Source organism: Scomber japonicus, chromosome 8 (genome assembly GCF_027409825.1).
Source record: "Scomber japonicus isolate fScoJap1 chromosome 8, fScoJap1.pri, whole genome shotgun sequence".
Taxonomy (NCBI): domain Eukaryota; kingdom Metazoa; phylum Chordata; class Actinopteri; order Scombriformes; family Scombridae; genus Scomber; species Scomber japonicus.
The window spans coordinates 5,337,117-5,354,687 of record NC_070585.1 but is presented as its reverse complement, the minus strand read 5'-3'; the positions used below and the strand labels follow the sequence as shown (position 1 = coordinate 5,354,687).

The window sequence follows — 17,571 nt, the reverse complement described above, 5'->3', positions numbered from 1 at the left end:
CATTATATTATATAATATTCGGTGAAATGAAGTGGATAACCTTCTAGCCAATAGTCTGAGGTTTCCAACGGTGTATGACGTATGACGCTAAGCTATCAGTTTGGCTGTCCATAAGCGTAACCAGTGCGCTCCACTGTCCGGTGTGTAAAAGAGTTGAATCATGTCATTACGCATTCTGCATTTTGTTACACGGTTGGTTCTTCTTCGATTTGACATCTTTATAGCTAAATAAATAAGATAAATAGATATATAGCTAAATAAATACATAGATAGCTACATATGGCAAGTGTGTGTGCATATGTCTGTACACATGTCATTGTATAGGCAAACCTATGGGCGAGTAAACAACCCCATCATTGTAACCTCTGCCACTCTTTGTCAGTAAGTCAGAGTCACACTTTTACAAGAATCCTGAGAGTGTTACCTTTCCCATGATACCAGACACATCTCTGAGTCTCAAACTATGTGGGATCTGTGCTGCTCACAACTTGGGCATGTCATTAAAAACATAAAACATAGTGTATTAAGAGGTTAAACGTATACAGCGGGAGGGCCTAGAGTTTAAAACGTCTCTTTATGCAGACAATCTGCTTTTTATTTTAGTTTCCAACCCAACTTCATCACTCCCCTGCATTCTAGATAATCTGAATCAGTTTGGAAAGATCTCCAGATATAAGTTGAATTTGCAAAAGAGCGAACTTCTTCCCTTAAACTCTAAGGCAGATGAAATTCCACCTAATCTTTTTCCCTTTAAAAGGGTCCAAAATGGCCTTAAATATCTGGGAATTGAGGTCACTCGCTCTTTCCCTGCTACCTTTAAGAAAATTTTCATGGCAGTCCTTAATAAATGTAAGCAGGATATGAACCGATGGGCGTCTTTACCATTGTCGGTCCAAAACATCCCAATTTTAATTAAAAAATCATTCTTTAAAATTATTGTTTCTTTCATATGGGCGAACAAACCTAGTTGTATCAGCAAGACTCACCTCCAAGGATCGAAGTGCTCTGGAGGACTTGCGTTGCCAAATTTTATTTTTTATTATTGGGCATGCAACATCAAGAAATTAATTCACTGGTTTGAAGATAAACCATTCCCAGATAAAGCAGACTGGGTGCAATTGGAGCTTTCGTCATGCCAACATCACTTAAGCTCAGTGATTTGTGTGGCCTTGCCCCTTGTTAGCAATAATTTGAGCTCAAATACAATAATTCATCAATCCATAAGAATTTGGGCTCAATTTAGAAAACATGCTACAGAGGCCTTCTATCCTCTCACCTGTTAAGTCAAATCACACGTTCACTCCCTCTTGTACTTATCCTGCATTCAGTCTGTGGTTTGACAAAGGGATTAAGTCAATGTGTAACTTATATATAGAAGACATATTTATGTCTTTCTCTCAATTATCCCAAACCTACGATTTGCCTAAGAACCATTTCTTCCATTACTTACAGGTTAGGAGCTTCGTACAAAAGACATTTAATTAATTTCTGGATAAGCCCATAAAATCACATATCCAATATATTCTTGAACTGAAATCAGACCGTAGAGGACTGGTAGCCCAGATCTATGATTTCATAAAGGGCATTAACCCACACTCCACTGAAAACCTATGGAAGGCCTGGGATTCTGATATTGGAGTAGTTTTTAGAGACGCTCAATGGGACTCCATCTTAAATCTGATACATACTTCGTTTACATCTGCTAAGCACGGTTTAATCCAACTGAAGGTGGTACATAGAGCTCATTTTACTAAGGCCAGGTTGGCAAAGATTTATCTGAATGCTCACCAATTATGCCTCCGATGTAGAGGTCAGCCAGCAGACCTAATGCACATGTTCTGGCTATGTCCGAACCTCTCCACCTTTTGGATCAGTATTTTTAAAGCTTTTAGTGAGATGTTTGGAACCCAGTTAGATCCTGATCCGATTTGTGCCCACTTTGGTCTAACACCAGAGGAATCTCAGGCTGTCTTACCAGCTAAAGTCTTTGTCGTAATAGCCTTTACCACACTCCTTGCGAGACATTTGATCCTTTTCAGATGGAAACAACAAACTCCTCCATCCTTCTCTCACTGGGTCAATGATGTTATGTACTTCTTAAAGCTAGAAAAAATCTAATACACATTAAAGGGATCCTCTCAATCTTTTTTCAAAATATGGAGGCCCTTTCTCGACTTCTATGACCCCTTAACAATGAATAGGGTGGAACTCACACATGATCAATCGCAGATGTGACCCCCCCCCCCCCCCCTTTTTTTTCCTTTTTAATATACATATATATCTTTATTAGTTCAATTGTTTTTGCTTTTGTTTTTGTTTTGTTTTTGTTGTGTTTGCTTCTGTTTTGTTATTCTCTGTGTGCTTTATATCCTGTAAACCTATGGGTGGGAGGGAATGGGAATTGGGAACACACTGTGTCAATGCACTTCTACATTTTGGAGATAAATGTGTAAATTGATGTGATATGCATTTGTTCTGTATTTTTCATCTCTTTGGGATAATAATCGTAAAAAAAACAATAAAAACATATTTACAAAAAAGTTTTTGAGGCCCCTATGTTGCAAGATGTTGACTGTACTACGGATTCGACAGGCCATCCTCCAAGGCGACTGGTTTGCCACGATAAACTTGGAGGATGCATATTGCGGGAAGGGCACAGACGTTATTCTGACAGTATTCTTTCCATTTGACGGAGTAGTTCGGATTACACCAGCAAACTAGAGGTCTTAGCTAGGCAGCAATGTAAGCGTCCTCCACACATGGTAGAGAAAGTCCACCCTGCCCCTGCTCTCTTGCTCTCTGCTCATGCGCCTGGTGCAACGATGCCTCCTGGGCCTTGGACTTTGCCCACAGAGGAATATGCAGGCCAGGGTATTGGTAATGCGTAGACTGTGTGTGGTTCTGTATTGGTGGCAGCGGCCAACCAACTTGACACGTGGCGTTACGTAACGCGGCTGTGATTTTCAGACCCGCCCAGTAAATCCTGAACACAGAAATCTTGAAACACAGTTTGTGAAGCCTAGCATCACAATTCAAATCTAAATGGTTGAAATGCTTTTTACACATTTTTTAGGAAAACATTTATGACCTATTTAATTTTTTTAGAAGAAAATGTCTTTCATTTTACATGGTCTTTAATGCTTTTTTGGTGTTCATCGTACAAGACACAGGTCATTGAAGTATAGAATGTGTAACTTCCTGTTGCCAGTAGGTGGCGTTATGAGTATGACTCAGTATTGACATATAGATGTGGTCAGGATATGACCCTCAATACGCATAAGAAATTTGGGAAAGATTGGATAATATACATTAGCGTTATATGGACTTCCTTTTTTATGGCGAAACACTGAAATTCACTGCACAATAAGGGCGTTGTGTGAAAGCTCAAGATTTTCATAAATTGCCATTGCAAAGGTTTTAAAATGACACTGCACAAATTTGAAGTTGATGAGGTTAAATCTCTAAGGAGGAGTTTGTGAAAGTACAAGGCCTGAAAATGGTAAAATTGCACTAGGGGGTGCTGCCAAGCAATTTTGCCACACCCATGCCCAGATCCATGGGCATCAGAAGCATTAAAAATGTGGATGGGAGAATCTTGCAGGGTGGGGGCTTAAATGAAGGTCCAATGCCTGATTCAAACTATCGACCTTGAGATTATAAAGCATGTGCCCTAACCCCTTAGCTACCCAAATGCCCCGCCTCTTCACTTATCTATACTTATCACTTACAGCGAACAGTGAGGCTGCTCTCTGTCAGTGTGGTGAATTTGTAACTTTGTAAAAACAAAAAGGCTGTGATCACAGAAAATATGAACATTGTGTTAAATGCCAAGCATTGATTTTTGGTGAGTTAATGTCCTAAACATCAAGTGTGTGACCCATTTTAACTCAGCTACCTGGTGCCTGAGCACAGTCAAGCGTCACACAAGCATGTGTGTGCTGTGTGAGAATCTGCCTATAATCTGCCTGTAAGGTAGCAGTGAAAACATGGAATGGAGTTTAATTGATTAGGGCATTCTCTCAATAAGCAAGTGGAATAGATTTGATAATGAAGCACTGACTCAGCGCTCTGAAAACAGTGGATAGACTGATGCACTGATTTACGACATGGTAAAAATGTCAAGTGTGTCAAAGTTTCAAAACTAATTATTTAAAAAAAAAATAATAATAAAAGATAATATGTGTCCCTCCCTCTTATAATGGCAGTGAATATTACATTTTACACCACTTTGGTGCAAAGCTTTGTTCATTTCAGTGCACGTTTAGCCCCTCAAAATACAATACACTAGGATGGGAATCAGCAAGTAAGTTTGGCTTTAAAGACTAATTTGAAAAAGACTAAGTAATTGATTTTTTTTTTTCAAAGCAAGAAAAAGCAACTGGAATCTGTGACAGAACTCACTTATACGACAACATAGGTTCAGAGAATGGATAAAATTCTAATAAATAAAACACAACAAATAAATGTGAGTCAATTTAATTTTGCTTTGTTACACACCTGTCGCAATTGTACACATTTTGATTGAATATTTACAAGTCAAATTTTAATAACGTAGATCAAATATATTTACCCCACTAATATCATCAAAACTTACTTGACTTTATGTAGTCCTTGGGTTCAAATGTGTGGCTTCAGTAGTCCAGAGTTCTAGAAATTATATGTGCATAAGGGGGTGTGGCCTGCATGTGATTGGGGAATAGGGTAGATATTAGGGATAGGCATTTCAAGCAAAAACACTATTCGAAAATCGCTGGAACTATTCGACCGATTTTCGAATCGTGACGTGACAGGGTGACGTGACTAGGGTTGCAAAATTCCGGGAATTTTCAAACTTGGAAACTTTGCATGGGAATTAACAGGAATTAATGGGAATTAACGGGAATTAATAGGAATTAACAGGAATTTACTAAACTGAAGGTACGTTCTTATTAGGGAACTTAAATATAGTTGTGTAAAATAATATTTTAGCATAATCCTGATTAAAACAACCAGATATCGTGCAGTACAGTTGGATATCTATGCTATCACATAGCACACATAGCACACTGCCCACATGCTCACATAGCACACTGCCCCCTACATGCACTGTGCATTCCTCCATCACATGCACAGATGATTTCTATAATTCTGGACCACACTCATGAGCCCAGAACACACAACTTGAAGCCAGACTTTTGAGCCTTGAGCTTCACAGACACGTTGTTGTATTTTTGTTGAGTTGTGTGTGAAACCATTAAGAATTAAAACTGCAAGCAGTGATGAACGGGCCCTCGCGCCCCCACGCATCGCCTTGTACGCGCATGTCGGTGCATGCTGCAGTCACATGGCAGACACAGCGGGCACGTAGACGTCTTGGCACCGGGGCTTGTAATGAACACTGTGTGATGGGGCTAAGTCACATTGCATGTGTCCACTAGGTGGCGCTAGAGATCACCCACCAATTACCTGTCATGTTGCAGTGTGTGATGTGGACAACACATCCTGTAAATTTCATGTAAATCGGATAATGTTTGTCATATGAGGCTGACTTCCTGTGTCCAGTAGGTGGCGCTGTGTATATGAAGCAGTATTGATGCATAGATGTGTTCAGGGCGGGACCCTCTACATGCGTGAGCAATTTGGTGTAGGTGGGATAATGTCTGTAGGAGTTATAAGGACTTCCTCCTTCATGGCGAAGCATCGAAATTGTTTGCACAGCCACGCCCAACAGGAAGAAGTCATAAAAAAGCTTTTGATAACTTGTCATCTCCAATGTCTCAAGCTGACTCTGTGTGAATTTGAAGTGGATGGGATGAAATCTCTAGGACTAGTGCGTTCAAATATAAGACCTGGAAATGACCACAAAACTCACCAAAATTGAGCATTTTTCCCAAGATGGCCGACTTCCTGTTGGACTTAGGGTATGGGTCCAAATGGCGTTTTTGTGCGTCTGGAGATGATACATAAACCTACCGAATTTCATTCTTCTATGTCAATCGGGAAGGCTGAGGTTCAATTTTGAAATATTCAAGGGGGCGCTATTGAGCCATTTAGTCACGGCCATCCCATTGAAGTATATAGGATGTGAAATGACCCCACTCCAGACGTGTGTGTTGAGTTTCGTTACCGTGGATGCATCCTTTGCCTCTGAAAACTGTAATCGTATTTCATGGCGTTGAATGCGTTGTCATGGCAACAGTATTTGATGATGGGTCACGAGTTGCAGAATGTAGCATCACCAAAGTCTTATGTCTCAGCTGAGTCAATTTCAGGTGTAAATACTTAAGATTATGGGAGTAATTAGTGAAAGAATGAAGCAAGTGACTTCCTGTTGCCAGTAGGGGGCGCTATGACTGTCACTAAATATGAGACTGTACATGTGTTCAGACGGGGACGCTGTACAAGCATATTAAATTTGGAAAAGCTCAGACCATGTGGAGTCAAGTTATGAGGGTTTGAATTTTCATGGCGAAGGATCGAAATTCGCCACGTCACCACGGCAACCAGGAATGACGAGGGAAAAAGCTTTTGATAACTTTTCATCTCCAATGTCTCAAGATGATCCTGTGTGAATTTGAAGTGGATGGGATGAAGATTATGGGAGTAATTAGTGAAAGAATGAAGCAAGTGACTTCCTGTTGCCAGTAGGGGGCGCTATGACTGCCACTAAATATGAGACTGTACATGTGTTCAGAGCAGGACCCTGAACAGGCATCCGAAATTTGGAAAAGCTCAGACAATGTGGAGTCAAGTTATGAGGGTTTGAAATTTCATGGCGAAGCATCGAAATTCGCCGCATCACCACGGCAACCAGGAATGACGGGGGGAAAAAGCTTTTGATAACTTTTCATCTCCAATGTCTCAAGATGACTCTGTGTGAATTTGAAGTGGATGGGAAGAAAACTCTAGGAGTAGTGCATTCAAATATGATGCCACAATTTGCATTAAAATCAATATTTTGATTCAAAATGGCCGACTTCCTGTTGGTGTTAGGGTATGTGTCCAAGCAACTTTTTGGTGCGTCTTGACATGTTGAACATGTGTACCAAGTTTCGTTTCTCTATGTCAATCTGTCACGAGGGGCTCGCTTTTATTGATTTTGTAGGGGGCGCTAGAGAGGCATTTTGTCACGCCCATTTGTGCAAACCATAAAATATCGAAATTTTCGCCGGGTCTGGCTTGCGTGCAAACTTTGGTGAGTTTCGGGGCACGTTCAGGGGGGCAAAAAGGCCGTCGTCGTGCAAGAAAAAAAAAATTAAAACTGCAAGCAGTGATGAACGGGCCCTCGCGCCCCCATGCACCGTGCCGTACGCGCATGTCGGTGCATGCTGCAGTTACATGGCAGACACAGCGGGCACGTAGACTTCTTGGCACCTGGGCTTGTAATGAATATTGTGTGATGGGGCTAAGTCACATTGCATGTGTCCACTAGGTGGCGCTAGAGATCACCCACCAATTACATGTCATGTTGCAGTGTGTGATGTGGAGAACACATCCTGTAAATTTCATGTAAATCGGATAATGTTTGTCATATGAGGCTGACTTCCTGTGTCCAGTAGGTGGCGCTGTGTATTTGACACAGTATTGATGCATAGATGTGTTCAGGGCGGTACCCTCTACATGTGTGATCAATTTGGTGTAGACGGGACAATGTCTGTAGGAGTTATAAGGACTTCCTCCTTCATGGCGAAGCATCGAAATTGTTTGCACAGCCACGGCCAACAGGAATAAGTCATAAAAAAGCTTTTGATAACTTGTCATCTCCAATGTCTCAAGCTGACTCTGTGTGAATTTGAAGTGGATGGGATGAAATCTCTAGGAGTAGTTCGTTCAAATATGAGGCGTGGAAATGACCAAAACACTCACCAAAATTGAGCATTTTTCCCAAGATGGCCGACTTCCTGTTGGTCTTAGGGTATGGGTCCAAATGGCATTTTTGTGCGTCTGGAGATGATACATACACCTACCGAATTGCATTCTTCTATGTCAATCGGGAAGTCTGAGGTTCAATTTTGAAATATTCAAGGGGGCGCTATTGAGCCATTTAGTCACGGCCATCCCATTGAAGTATATAGGATGTTAAATGACCCCACTCCAGACGTGTGTGTTGAGTTTCGTTACCGTAGAGGCATCCTTTGCCCCTGAAAAGTGTAATCGTATTTCATGGCGTTGAATGCGTTGTCATGGCAACAGTATTTGATGATGGGTCACGAGTTGCAGAATGTAGCATCACCAAGGTCTTATGTCTCAGCTGAGCCAATTTCAGGTGTAAATACTTAAGATTATGGGAGTAATTAGTGAAAGAATAAAGCAAGTGACTTCCTGTTTCCAGTAGGTGGCGCTATGACTGTCACTAAATATGAGACTGTACATTTGTTCAGACTGGGACACTGAACAAGCATATTAAATTTGGAAAAGCTCAGACCATGTGGAGTCAAGTTATGAGGGTTTGAATTTTCATGGCGAAGGATCGAAATTCGCCACGCCACCACGGCAACCAGGAATGACGAGGGAAAAAGCTTTTGATAACTTTTCATCTCCAATGTCTCAAGATGATCCTGTGTGAATTTGAAGTGGATGGGATGAAGATTATGGGAGTAATTAGTGAAAGAATGAAGCAAGTGACTTCCTGTTACCAGTAGGTGGCGCTATGACTGTCACTAAATATGAGACTGTACATGTGTTCAGACCAGGACACTGAACAAGCATATTAAATTTGGAAAAGCTCAGAGCATGTGGAGTCAAGTTATGAGGGTTTGAAATTTCATGGCGAAGCATCGAAATTCGCTGCTTCACCACGGCAACCAGGAATGGCGGGGGAAAAAGCTTTTGATAAATTTTCATCTCCAATGTCTCAAGATGATTCTGTGCGAATTTGAAGTGGATGGAATGAAATCCCTAGGACTAGTTCATTCAAATATGACACCTGGAAATGAGCCAAAAATTCACCAAAATTGAGCATTTTTTCCAAGATGGCCGACTTCCTGTTGGACTTAGGGTATGGGTCCAAATGGCGTTTTTGTGCGTCTGGAGATGATACATAAACCTACCGAATTTCATTCTTCTATGTCAATCGGGAAGGCTGAGGTTCAATTTTGAAATATTCAAGGGGGCGCTATTGAGCCGTTTAGTCACGCCCATCCCATTGAAGTATATAGGATGTTAGATGACCCCACTCCAGACGTGTGTGTTGACTTTTGTTACCGTGGAGGCATCCTTTGCCCCTGAAAACTGTAATCGTATTTTCATGGCGTTGAATGCGTTGTCATGGCAACGGTATTTGATGATGGGTCACGAGTTACAGACTGTAGCATCACCAAGGTCTTATGTCTCAGCTGAGACAATTTCAGGTGGAAATACTTAAGATTATGGGAATAATTCATGAACAAATGACGCAAGTGACTTCCTGTTGCCAGTAGGTGCATATAACAAGCATATTAAATTTGGTAAAGCTCATACTATGTGGAGTCAAGTTATGAGGGTTTGAAATTTCATGGCGAAGCATCGAAATTCGCCGCGTCACCACGGCAACCAGGAATGACGGACGAAAAAGCTTTTGATAACTTTTCATCTCCAATGTCTCAAGATGAGTCTGTGTGAATTTGAAGTGGATGAGATGAAATCTCTAGGACTAGTTCGTTAAAGTACGAGGAGTGGAAAACGCCAAAATCGCACATATTTTTCAAAATGGCTGACTTCCTGTTGGAGTGACGTCATGGGCCCCAATGACTTTTTTGTGCGTCTGGACATGATACATATATATACCAAATTTCGTTCATGTACGTCAATCTCTCACATTTTTATATTCAATAGGGGGCGCTAGAGAGCCATTTTGGCACGCCCATTTCTGCAAACCATAAAATATCAAAATTTTCGCCGGGTCTGGCTTGCGTGCAAACTTTGGTGACTTTTCATTTTGATAACTTTTCATCTCCAATGTCTCAAGATGATCCTGTGTGAATTTGAAGTGGATGGGATGAAGATTATGGGAGTAATTAGTGAAAGAATGAAGCAAGTGACTTCCTGTTACCAGTAGGTGGCGCTATGACTGTCACTAAATATGAGACTGTACATGTGTTCAGACCAGGACACTGAACAAGCATATTAAATTTGGAAAAGCTCAGAGCATGTGGAGTCAAGTTATGAGGGTTTGAAATTTCATGGCGAAGCATCGAAATTCGCTGCTTCACCACGGCAACCAGGAATGGCGGGGGAAAAAGCTTTTGATAAATTTTCATCTCCAATGTCTCAAGATGATTCTGTGCGAATTTGAAGTGGATGGAATGAAATCCCTAGGACTAGTTCATTCAAATATGACACCTGGAAATGAGCCAAAAATTCACCAAAATTGAGCATTTTTTCCAAGATGGCCGACTTCCTGTTGGACTTAGGGTATGGGTCCAAATGGCGTTTTTGTGCGTCTGGAGATGATACATAAACCTACCGAATTTCATTCTTCTATGTCAATCGGGAAGGCTGAGGTTCAATTTTGAAATATTCAAGGGGGCGCTATTGAGCCGTTTAGTCACGCCCATCCCATTGAAGTATATAGGATGTTAAATGACCCCACTCCAGACGTGTATGTTGACTTTTGTTACCGTGGAGGCATCCTTTGCCCCTGAAAACTGTAATCGTATTTTCATGGCGTTGAATGCGTTGTCATGGCAACGGTATTTGATGATGGGTCACGAGTTACAGACTGTAGCATCACCAAGGTCTTATGTCTCAGCTGAGACAATTTCAGGTGGAAATACTTAAGATTATGGGAATAATTCATGAACAAATGACGCAAGTGACTTCCTGTTGCCAGTAGGTGCATATAACAAGCATATTAAATTTGGTAAAGCTCATACTATGTGGAGTCAAGTTATGAGGGTTTGAAATTTCATGGCGAAGCATCGAAATTCGCCGCGTCACCACGGCAACCAGGAATGACGGACGAAAAAGCTTTTGATAACTTTTCATCTCCAATGTCTCAAGATGAGTCTGTGTGAATTTGAAGTGGATGAGATGAAATCTCTAGGACTAGTTCGTTAAAGTACGAGGAGTGGAAAACGCCAAAATCGCACATATTTTTCAAAATGGCTGACTTCCTGTTGGAGTGACGTCATGGGCCCCAATGACTTTTTTGTGCGTCTGGACATGATACATATATATACCAAATTTCGTTCATGTACGTCAATCTCTCACATTTTTATATTCAATAGGGGGCGCTAGAGAGCCATTTTGGCACGCCCATTTCTGCAAACCATAAAATATCAAAATTTTCGCCGGGTCTGGCTTGCGTGCAAACTTTGGTGACTTTTAAGGCACGTTCAGGGGGGCAAAAAGGCCATTGTTGTGGGAGAAGAAGAAGAATAATCATGGCAAAAACAATAGGGCTTCGCGCTGGTCAGCGCTCGGGCCCTAATAATAATAATCTTGACAGATACAATAGGGCTTCGCGCTGGTCAGCGCTCGGGCCCTAATAATACCATTGAGTTGTTTTTTTATATTAAATTATTAATAATTTTATAATTTAATATAACTTCAACAGCTCAGGGACATCAAGCGACATTGTTTGTGCACCTTTTTTCATCGTCAACTTAAAATAATGTTCTGTTTTTTAATGAAGGGGTGGAATTTTTTTATCCAATTAATCAATCAAATGATGATACCTTTCCACTAAATTACCCTCAATTGCCATAAATTCCCATAATTCCCATGGAAAGTTTCCAATTTGGAATATTTCCAAAATTCCCCAGCTTAACTTCCCATGGAAATTTACCAGAAACTTTCCGGAAATTTACTGGAAATTTTCCACCCCTTTGCAACCCTAGACGTGACGCACGCGCACACACAGAGAGAGAGAGAGAGAGAGAGAGATCCATTCATAATTTCACAACTCGTTCGTTTTATTTTTATACCCAAAACGACTATAAAACAGAGTATGATGGTCTGCGCCACATCCTTACCCTTAACTCACTGCACCTCATTTTCGTTGATTTTTTTGAAGTTGTTCCACACAGAACTTTTTGACGGCTGTACTAGTCTCTGCTTGTTTCTCCATTTGTAGAAGAGCATTTAGCTAACGTTAGCCCTATAATGTTAGCCCATCCACACCGCTACATCTAATCTTATACTGCCCTCGTGCGGATAGGAGCCGAACTAGACGCCAAAAAAGGAGGAGATAAAAAGACGATAGTTCATATATTTATTTATGCTTTAGTCGCATTAACTATTCGATTTTTTCGAATATTCGAAAATTGTGACCCATCCCTAGTAGATCTTCAACTGTATTTGCATTAAATCTGGTTGTTTTAACCAAGTTTATGCTACGAGATGTTGTTTTTCTAACTACATTCAAGTTCCCTGTCATAGGCTAGCATGCAATTTTGTAAATGTCCAGTATATTCCTGTTAATTCCCAAATATTCCTGTTAATTTCCATGTGAAGTTTCCAACTTTCCAACATTCCCAGATGTTGGCAAGCCTATCAGTAACCCCAAGACATATGCCAGCATAGTCTGCTTTATTGTGCCGAAATTAATGTTTTTCATGACATTTAATTTGCAAAAGTGTGTGTGTGTGTGTGTGTGTGTGTGTGTGAGAAACAATCAGAAAATAATTTATTGATCTGATTCACTTGCTTTTCACTGCCACTCAACAGCGAGCCAGTGTTGATCTGGTTCTGTGACTACCTCTGTATCTTTTATACAGAACAGCGAGGTGGAATAAAGGCGCAGCATTCCTGCCTTGAACAGGCTTTAAAGGGGCTATTGTTATTGTTCATATGTGTGACTCCATGGCCCACAGTCACATTATAAGTAAAAATAACATTTGAATGGTTTACTGTGAGGTTGTTGTTTTTTTCCTTTCTTCACCCCACACTGTACATAGGCTATTTCAGCAAGGTGCAGTACACTAACTGTGGCCCAGTGTTAAAAAAAATAATTTAAAAAATCAGTGTATCAGAATAATCTGGGGGCCCAGATTAGATCTAGTTTTTGCCACTGCGATAGGGCCTTACACCACTTGGTGCTTGGGCCCTTTTTAAAGCTGCAATTATTGGTGAACAGGTCCTCGCCTTTGTGGTGGCTGTGGCTCAGGAGGTAGAGCAGTCATCCACCAATTGGAAGATTGGAGGTTCGATTCCCGGCTCCTCCAGTCCACATGTCGCTCCCGTTGTTGCCACAATGGTGTATGAATGGTTAATCTCCCTCCTGATGAGCTGGTAGCCCTGCTATCATTTTATGAATGTGTGTGAATGGGTGAATGAAAAGAAAGTACTTTGAGTGGTCTAGAAAAGCACTTATACAAATAATAATAATAAATACCATTTGTGCATATTTGGAAGTGCTACAGTCAAACTGCCGTTATTATGGAGCACCATGATGCAGTCAGAGACCAACTGATACATACATTTTCATGAATATTGCACATAAAGGAGATAACTATCTCTTTTGTTGTCCCATTTGTGGTGGTAGAAAAGACGCAGTAAATGTAGATTATGTTGTTGCATATCAGACATTCTCTTGTTCTCGCACTGTTCTTCTCAGTCGGTCACCGGGCTTGCTGAGGAGAGGTAAGATGACAGGGGTGCTCCTGTGAATGAGATGCTAAAACGTGCTAAAAACGCTAAACAGAGGCATGAATATTGTTTTGAACAGGCCGCACATGTTGTCCCTTTTAGTGAGATGTACATTAGTGTGTGTATGTATTTATGTATGGCACGCGAGTTACGATTTTTGCTAAACCAACTGCGCAGGGATTGCTTCTCATACTATCTATTCCCCTCTCCCTTAAAGGTGTGTGTAAGAAACTGTAATGAAGTGGCTGTACTTAATATTGTTGCACACAGGAATGTGAGCTCCCTTTTATTTTTGTCTAATTATATTGTTTATTTTTGTACTATTTGTTTTGATATTTTTATACAAATTGTGTATGTTCATATAGATATTGTTGATTTAATGTTCATCTATAAAATACATGAAGAATTGCTGATAATGGTTGGGGGGAAATAACTTTGAAACAACATAATTTTCTAACTATTTGATCAGAGTGAGATGTATATGATTTATTGAGCTTAATTGTAAATCAGATCGCTCACTTGAGCTTGCTGAGGAGAGGTGTGTGTGAGAGACTCTAACAAAGTGGGTACTTGTGCAGCCCAAAAATAAACAAATGACCCAAGATTTTTTTATATCACATTTATATAGTTGATGACAACATGAATCTAATTAGGCATACACGTCTTAGTAGTTGGGGATCCTTATAAAATGTCCATGGAAAACACTACATAGGTCACTTTTGTATTTACATTTGACTTGCTGTGACTTTACTGTTTCACTATAATGCTCCCGCTCCCGTCATCAATGACAGTAGCTCAGCATATTTCTACCTGAGAGCTGCAATCAGTGATAAAACATTGTTCCTATATCATCATAAATATCATGATTTCACATCACAAATTTGATATAATGATATAATTTAATATAATTTTGAGGCTATATTGCCTACCCCATTGCATGTACTGGTTTATTAAATATAATCTCTTGTGTACACTATGTTGTGCTTCAGAACACCCACTAATGACACGTCATGTCTTATGTCATGTGGAGACCGCACCATGTAAATTCCATCCAAATTGGATGATGTTGTTCACACAAAGCTGACCTGTTTTCAACAGATGAAATTGCAAAAATTGAAAAGAAAATTCAAAATGGCTGACTTCTTGCTGGACTTAGATACAGATACATGTGCCTACCAAATTTCATTATCTATTTCATTTTGCCAATGTTACGTCGATGAAAAAAGGCAGTCATTGAAATTTTGTTTTAATGCGCAAGTTAAAGGACATATCCTGATCAAATATAGATTTGAACATATTACAATGTGTGTGTGTGTGTCTGTGTCTTTGTTTGTAGCTCAGGTCATGCAGACATGGCAGCAATATATTATGAGAAAATAGATGTGGAGGGTCATCACTTTGGGCCAGACTCTCATCAGGTCAGAGCAGCTGTGCAACAATTGGATCATGCCATGCAGACACTCAACTTCAAAATTAAAGTTAGTAATATCATTAACAATGTTGTTGCTACAGCTTCTACAATTATACTTTTGCTGTCATGTGGTTTATTTTCATCTGTTTCTCTTGCCTATGATATTCTTTCAGGAGAAGAACATGGTGAAACAGCTGAACATTATGCTATTTTCCGACCATGGCATGACAAAGATCCAGTGGATGGACAAGGTCATAGAACTGGACAAATATATTAATATGTCAGACATTGTCAAGATGATGGACAGAGGACCAGTAGTCAGTCTGTGGCCAGAAGAAAACAAGTACCAACAGGTGAGACTGTAATCTGTGTTTTAGGGTCTGCCATTATGCTCTTTAACCTTAATCCCATAGATATCCCTGTACTAGGAAAGGCAAAACCATGACCCTAAGATAACAATAATGCAGTTTTTTTTGTGTGTGTGCTTTTTTTCTAGGTGACATAAATTACATAACTGATAATGTTTTGAAAAGGAATAACTTAAAGCTGCAGTTGGTCACTTTGAGGAGAGAGAGGACTTAGCATCAAATTTGAAGAAGTACAACTTTCAGATCCCTCCCCCTCCCTCCCTCTCCGCTGCACTCCTGCCCTGCCTCCAAAGTCCCTCCCCCAGAGGAGGCTGACATGCGCGCGAACGCTTTCTCTACGCTCCTGAAGCTGCTCTCAGAGATATGAGCTTGACCGAGCTGAGGAGGAAGGGGGAGGGGGCTGTGTGCGTGAGCAGTGATTGACAGCTGTCAGACACTCCATCAGACACAATCCTGGCTCTGATTGGTTCTTTTTGTCCAGTCGCGGTGGATTCTGGCAGTTTGCAGTAGGAGCAGTAGGTGGGGCTAAATGAGCCTGATTTTTTGGGGTTTTTTTTCACAGATTACTAGTTTCATGTAATGCTGTCTTTACATAGTGACAGTCTTAGCAAATATGACAAAAAGTTACTTAGACTTACCAAAAGACTTACCAACTGCAGCTTTAAAGCGACTCTTACCTTTCTTGCATTTCACACGGCACTTTGAAAAAACTTGAACAGCAACAACCCCTCCTCCCTCCTGTGTCCCACCCCCGGTCCGGGCGCCCCATACTTTCTCATTATTTCGAGTTATTAAGTCATTCATTATTTCGACTTGGTTAGTCGTTATTTCGATTTATAATGGAGTTATAATAAACGATACACTTATAAAATAAATTGTTTTTTTCCTAATGATTTACAAACTGCTACCACTACTAAATCACTCTATGCTACTAATTACAATATGTTTTGTCAATATTTATAGTGACGCTTGATGGGTGTGATATTCACATCCTGTTGGCACAGAAGTCACTGTTTACTGACGGCTATACACGGCTATCTCTGTGTATCATGGATGTATTATAATGCACAATGTACTGTGTGCTATGGTAACGAGTGATCACACATGCTTGCATATGCTAGCTAGTTTCACTCAATCATTGGACAAACAATAACCTACAAAATTAGCCTTCGACAAATGTAAACAGAATCAACAACAACTACCAACAATCATAACCCTTACAACTCTTACAAGCTAATGTGCTGTCATTGCTAGGAGATACATTACTGTCATTAACGGTTTTATCCACTCATAACAGCTATCTTAAGTTACATTTAAAATTAAACAAATATAGTACAACCTCACAAATAAATTAACTTCCAAGGGTATAGTTCTGACAAAATCTGAGGGTGCTTTGGTGACATTCACTCACCTGACAGAATAAATAAATAAACAAAAAAACCCAGAGTACCTTCACTATGTGTAACTTCCAACATAAGGTCACAGCACAAATACAGCCACAGATGGTTCACTCAAATTGGCAGAGCATTAAATTAAATGGGGCTGGGGGTAGCTCTATATACATAAAGTAATGATGTGACTGGATAAATATACCCAGTATAGATAGATACGGTTATTGTCATTGCATAAGAATATATACAACGAAATTTGGTTTGGCAGTCATTCATTAGCAGCAGCTCAATAAAAATAAAAATATAATAAATAAATGAATAAATAACTGAGAATGCAGTGCCAACTCAAGTCAATCAATCAGCAAAACCAAAGTCAATAAAGTCAATCAATAAAATCATAAGTCAATCAATAGTAATAATAATAAATAATTAAAGCTGCAGGCAGCATTGATCGGGCCCTCGCCCCCCATGCATGTTGGGCTGTGGTGCAGTCAGAGGGCGCACACTTAGACATCTTCATATGCAGGCTTTTATTTGAAATATCACTTCCTGTGTTCACTATGTGAAGCTAGAAAACAGCCACAAAGTAACATACACAGCCACTAATCATAAGTCATGTTGTAGTGTATGATGAAGAACACACCATGTGAATTTCATGGAAATATGATGATGTTTGTCACTTAAGGCTGACTTCCTGTGTCCAGTCGGTGGCGCTATGACTAACCGAATGATATGATTGGCTGAGCGACCTGCCTGTTTTCCCCATCCACGTTACGTAACCGTGCGTGTACCCCCCCCCCGAAGAGAGTCTATTGTGGATCCATGGCATTATAATACATCCATGATACAGAGA

At 40.3% G+C, this 17,571-nt stretch overlaps 1 protein-coding gene across 1 annotated transcript in view; it reads left to right on the top strand.

Moving 5' to 3' along the window:
• enpp6 (ectonucleotide pyrophosphatase/phosphodiesterase 6) overlaps positions 1-17,571 on the top strand; it is a 97,137-nt gene that overhangs the window by 58,907 nt on the left and 20,659 nt on the right. The window contains exons 4-5 of the mRNA XM_053324496.1: positions 14,885-15,026; positions 15,133-15,312. Of these exons, the coding sequence (XP_053180471.1) occupies positions 14,885-15,026; positions 15,133-15,312 (322 nt within the window). The remainder of the gene's footprint in view (positions 1-14,884; positions 15,027-15,132; positions 15,313-17,571) is intronic.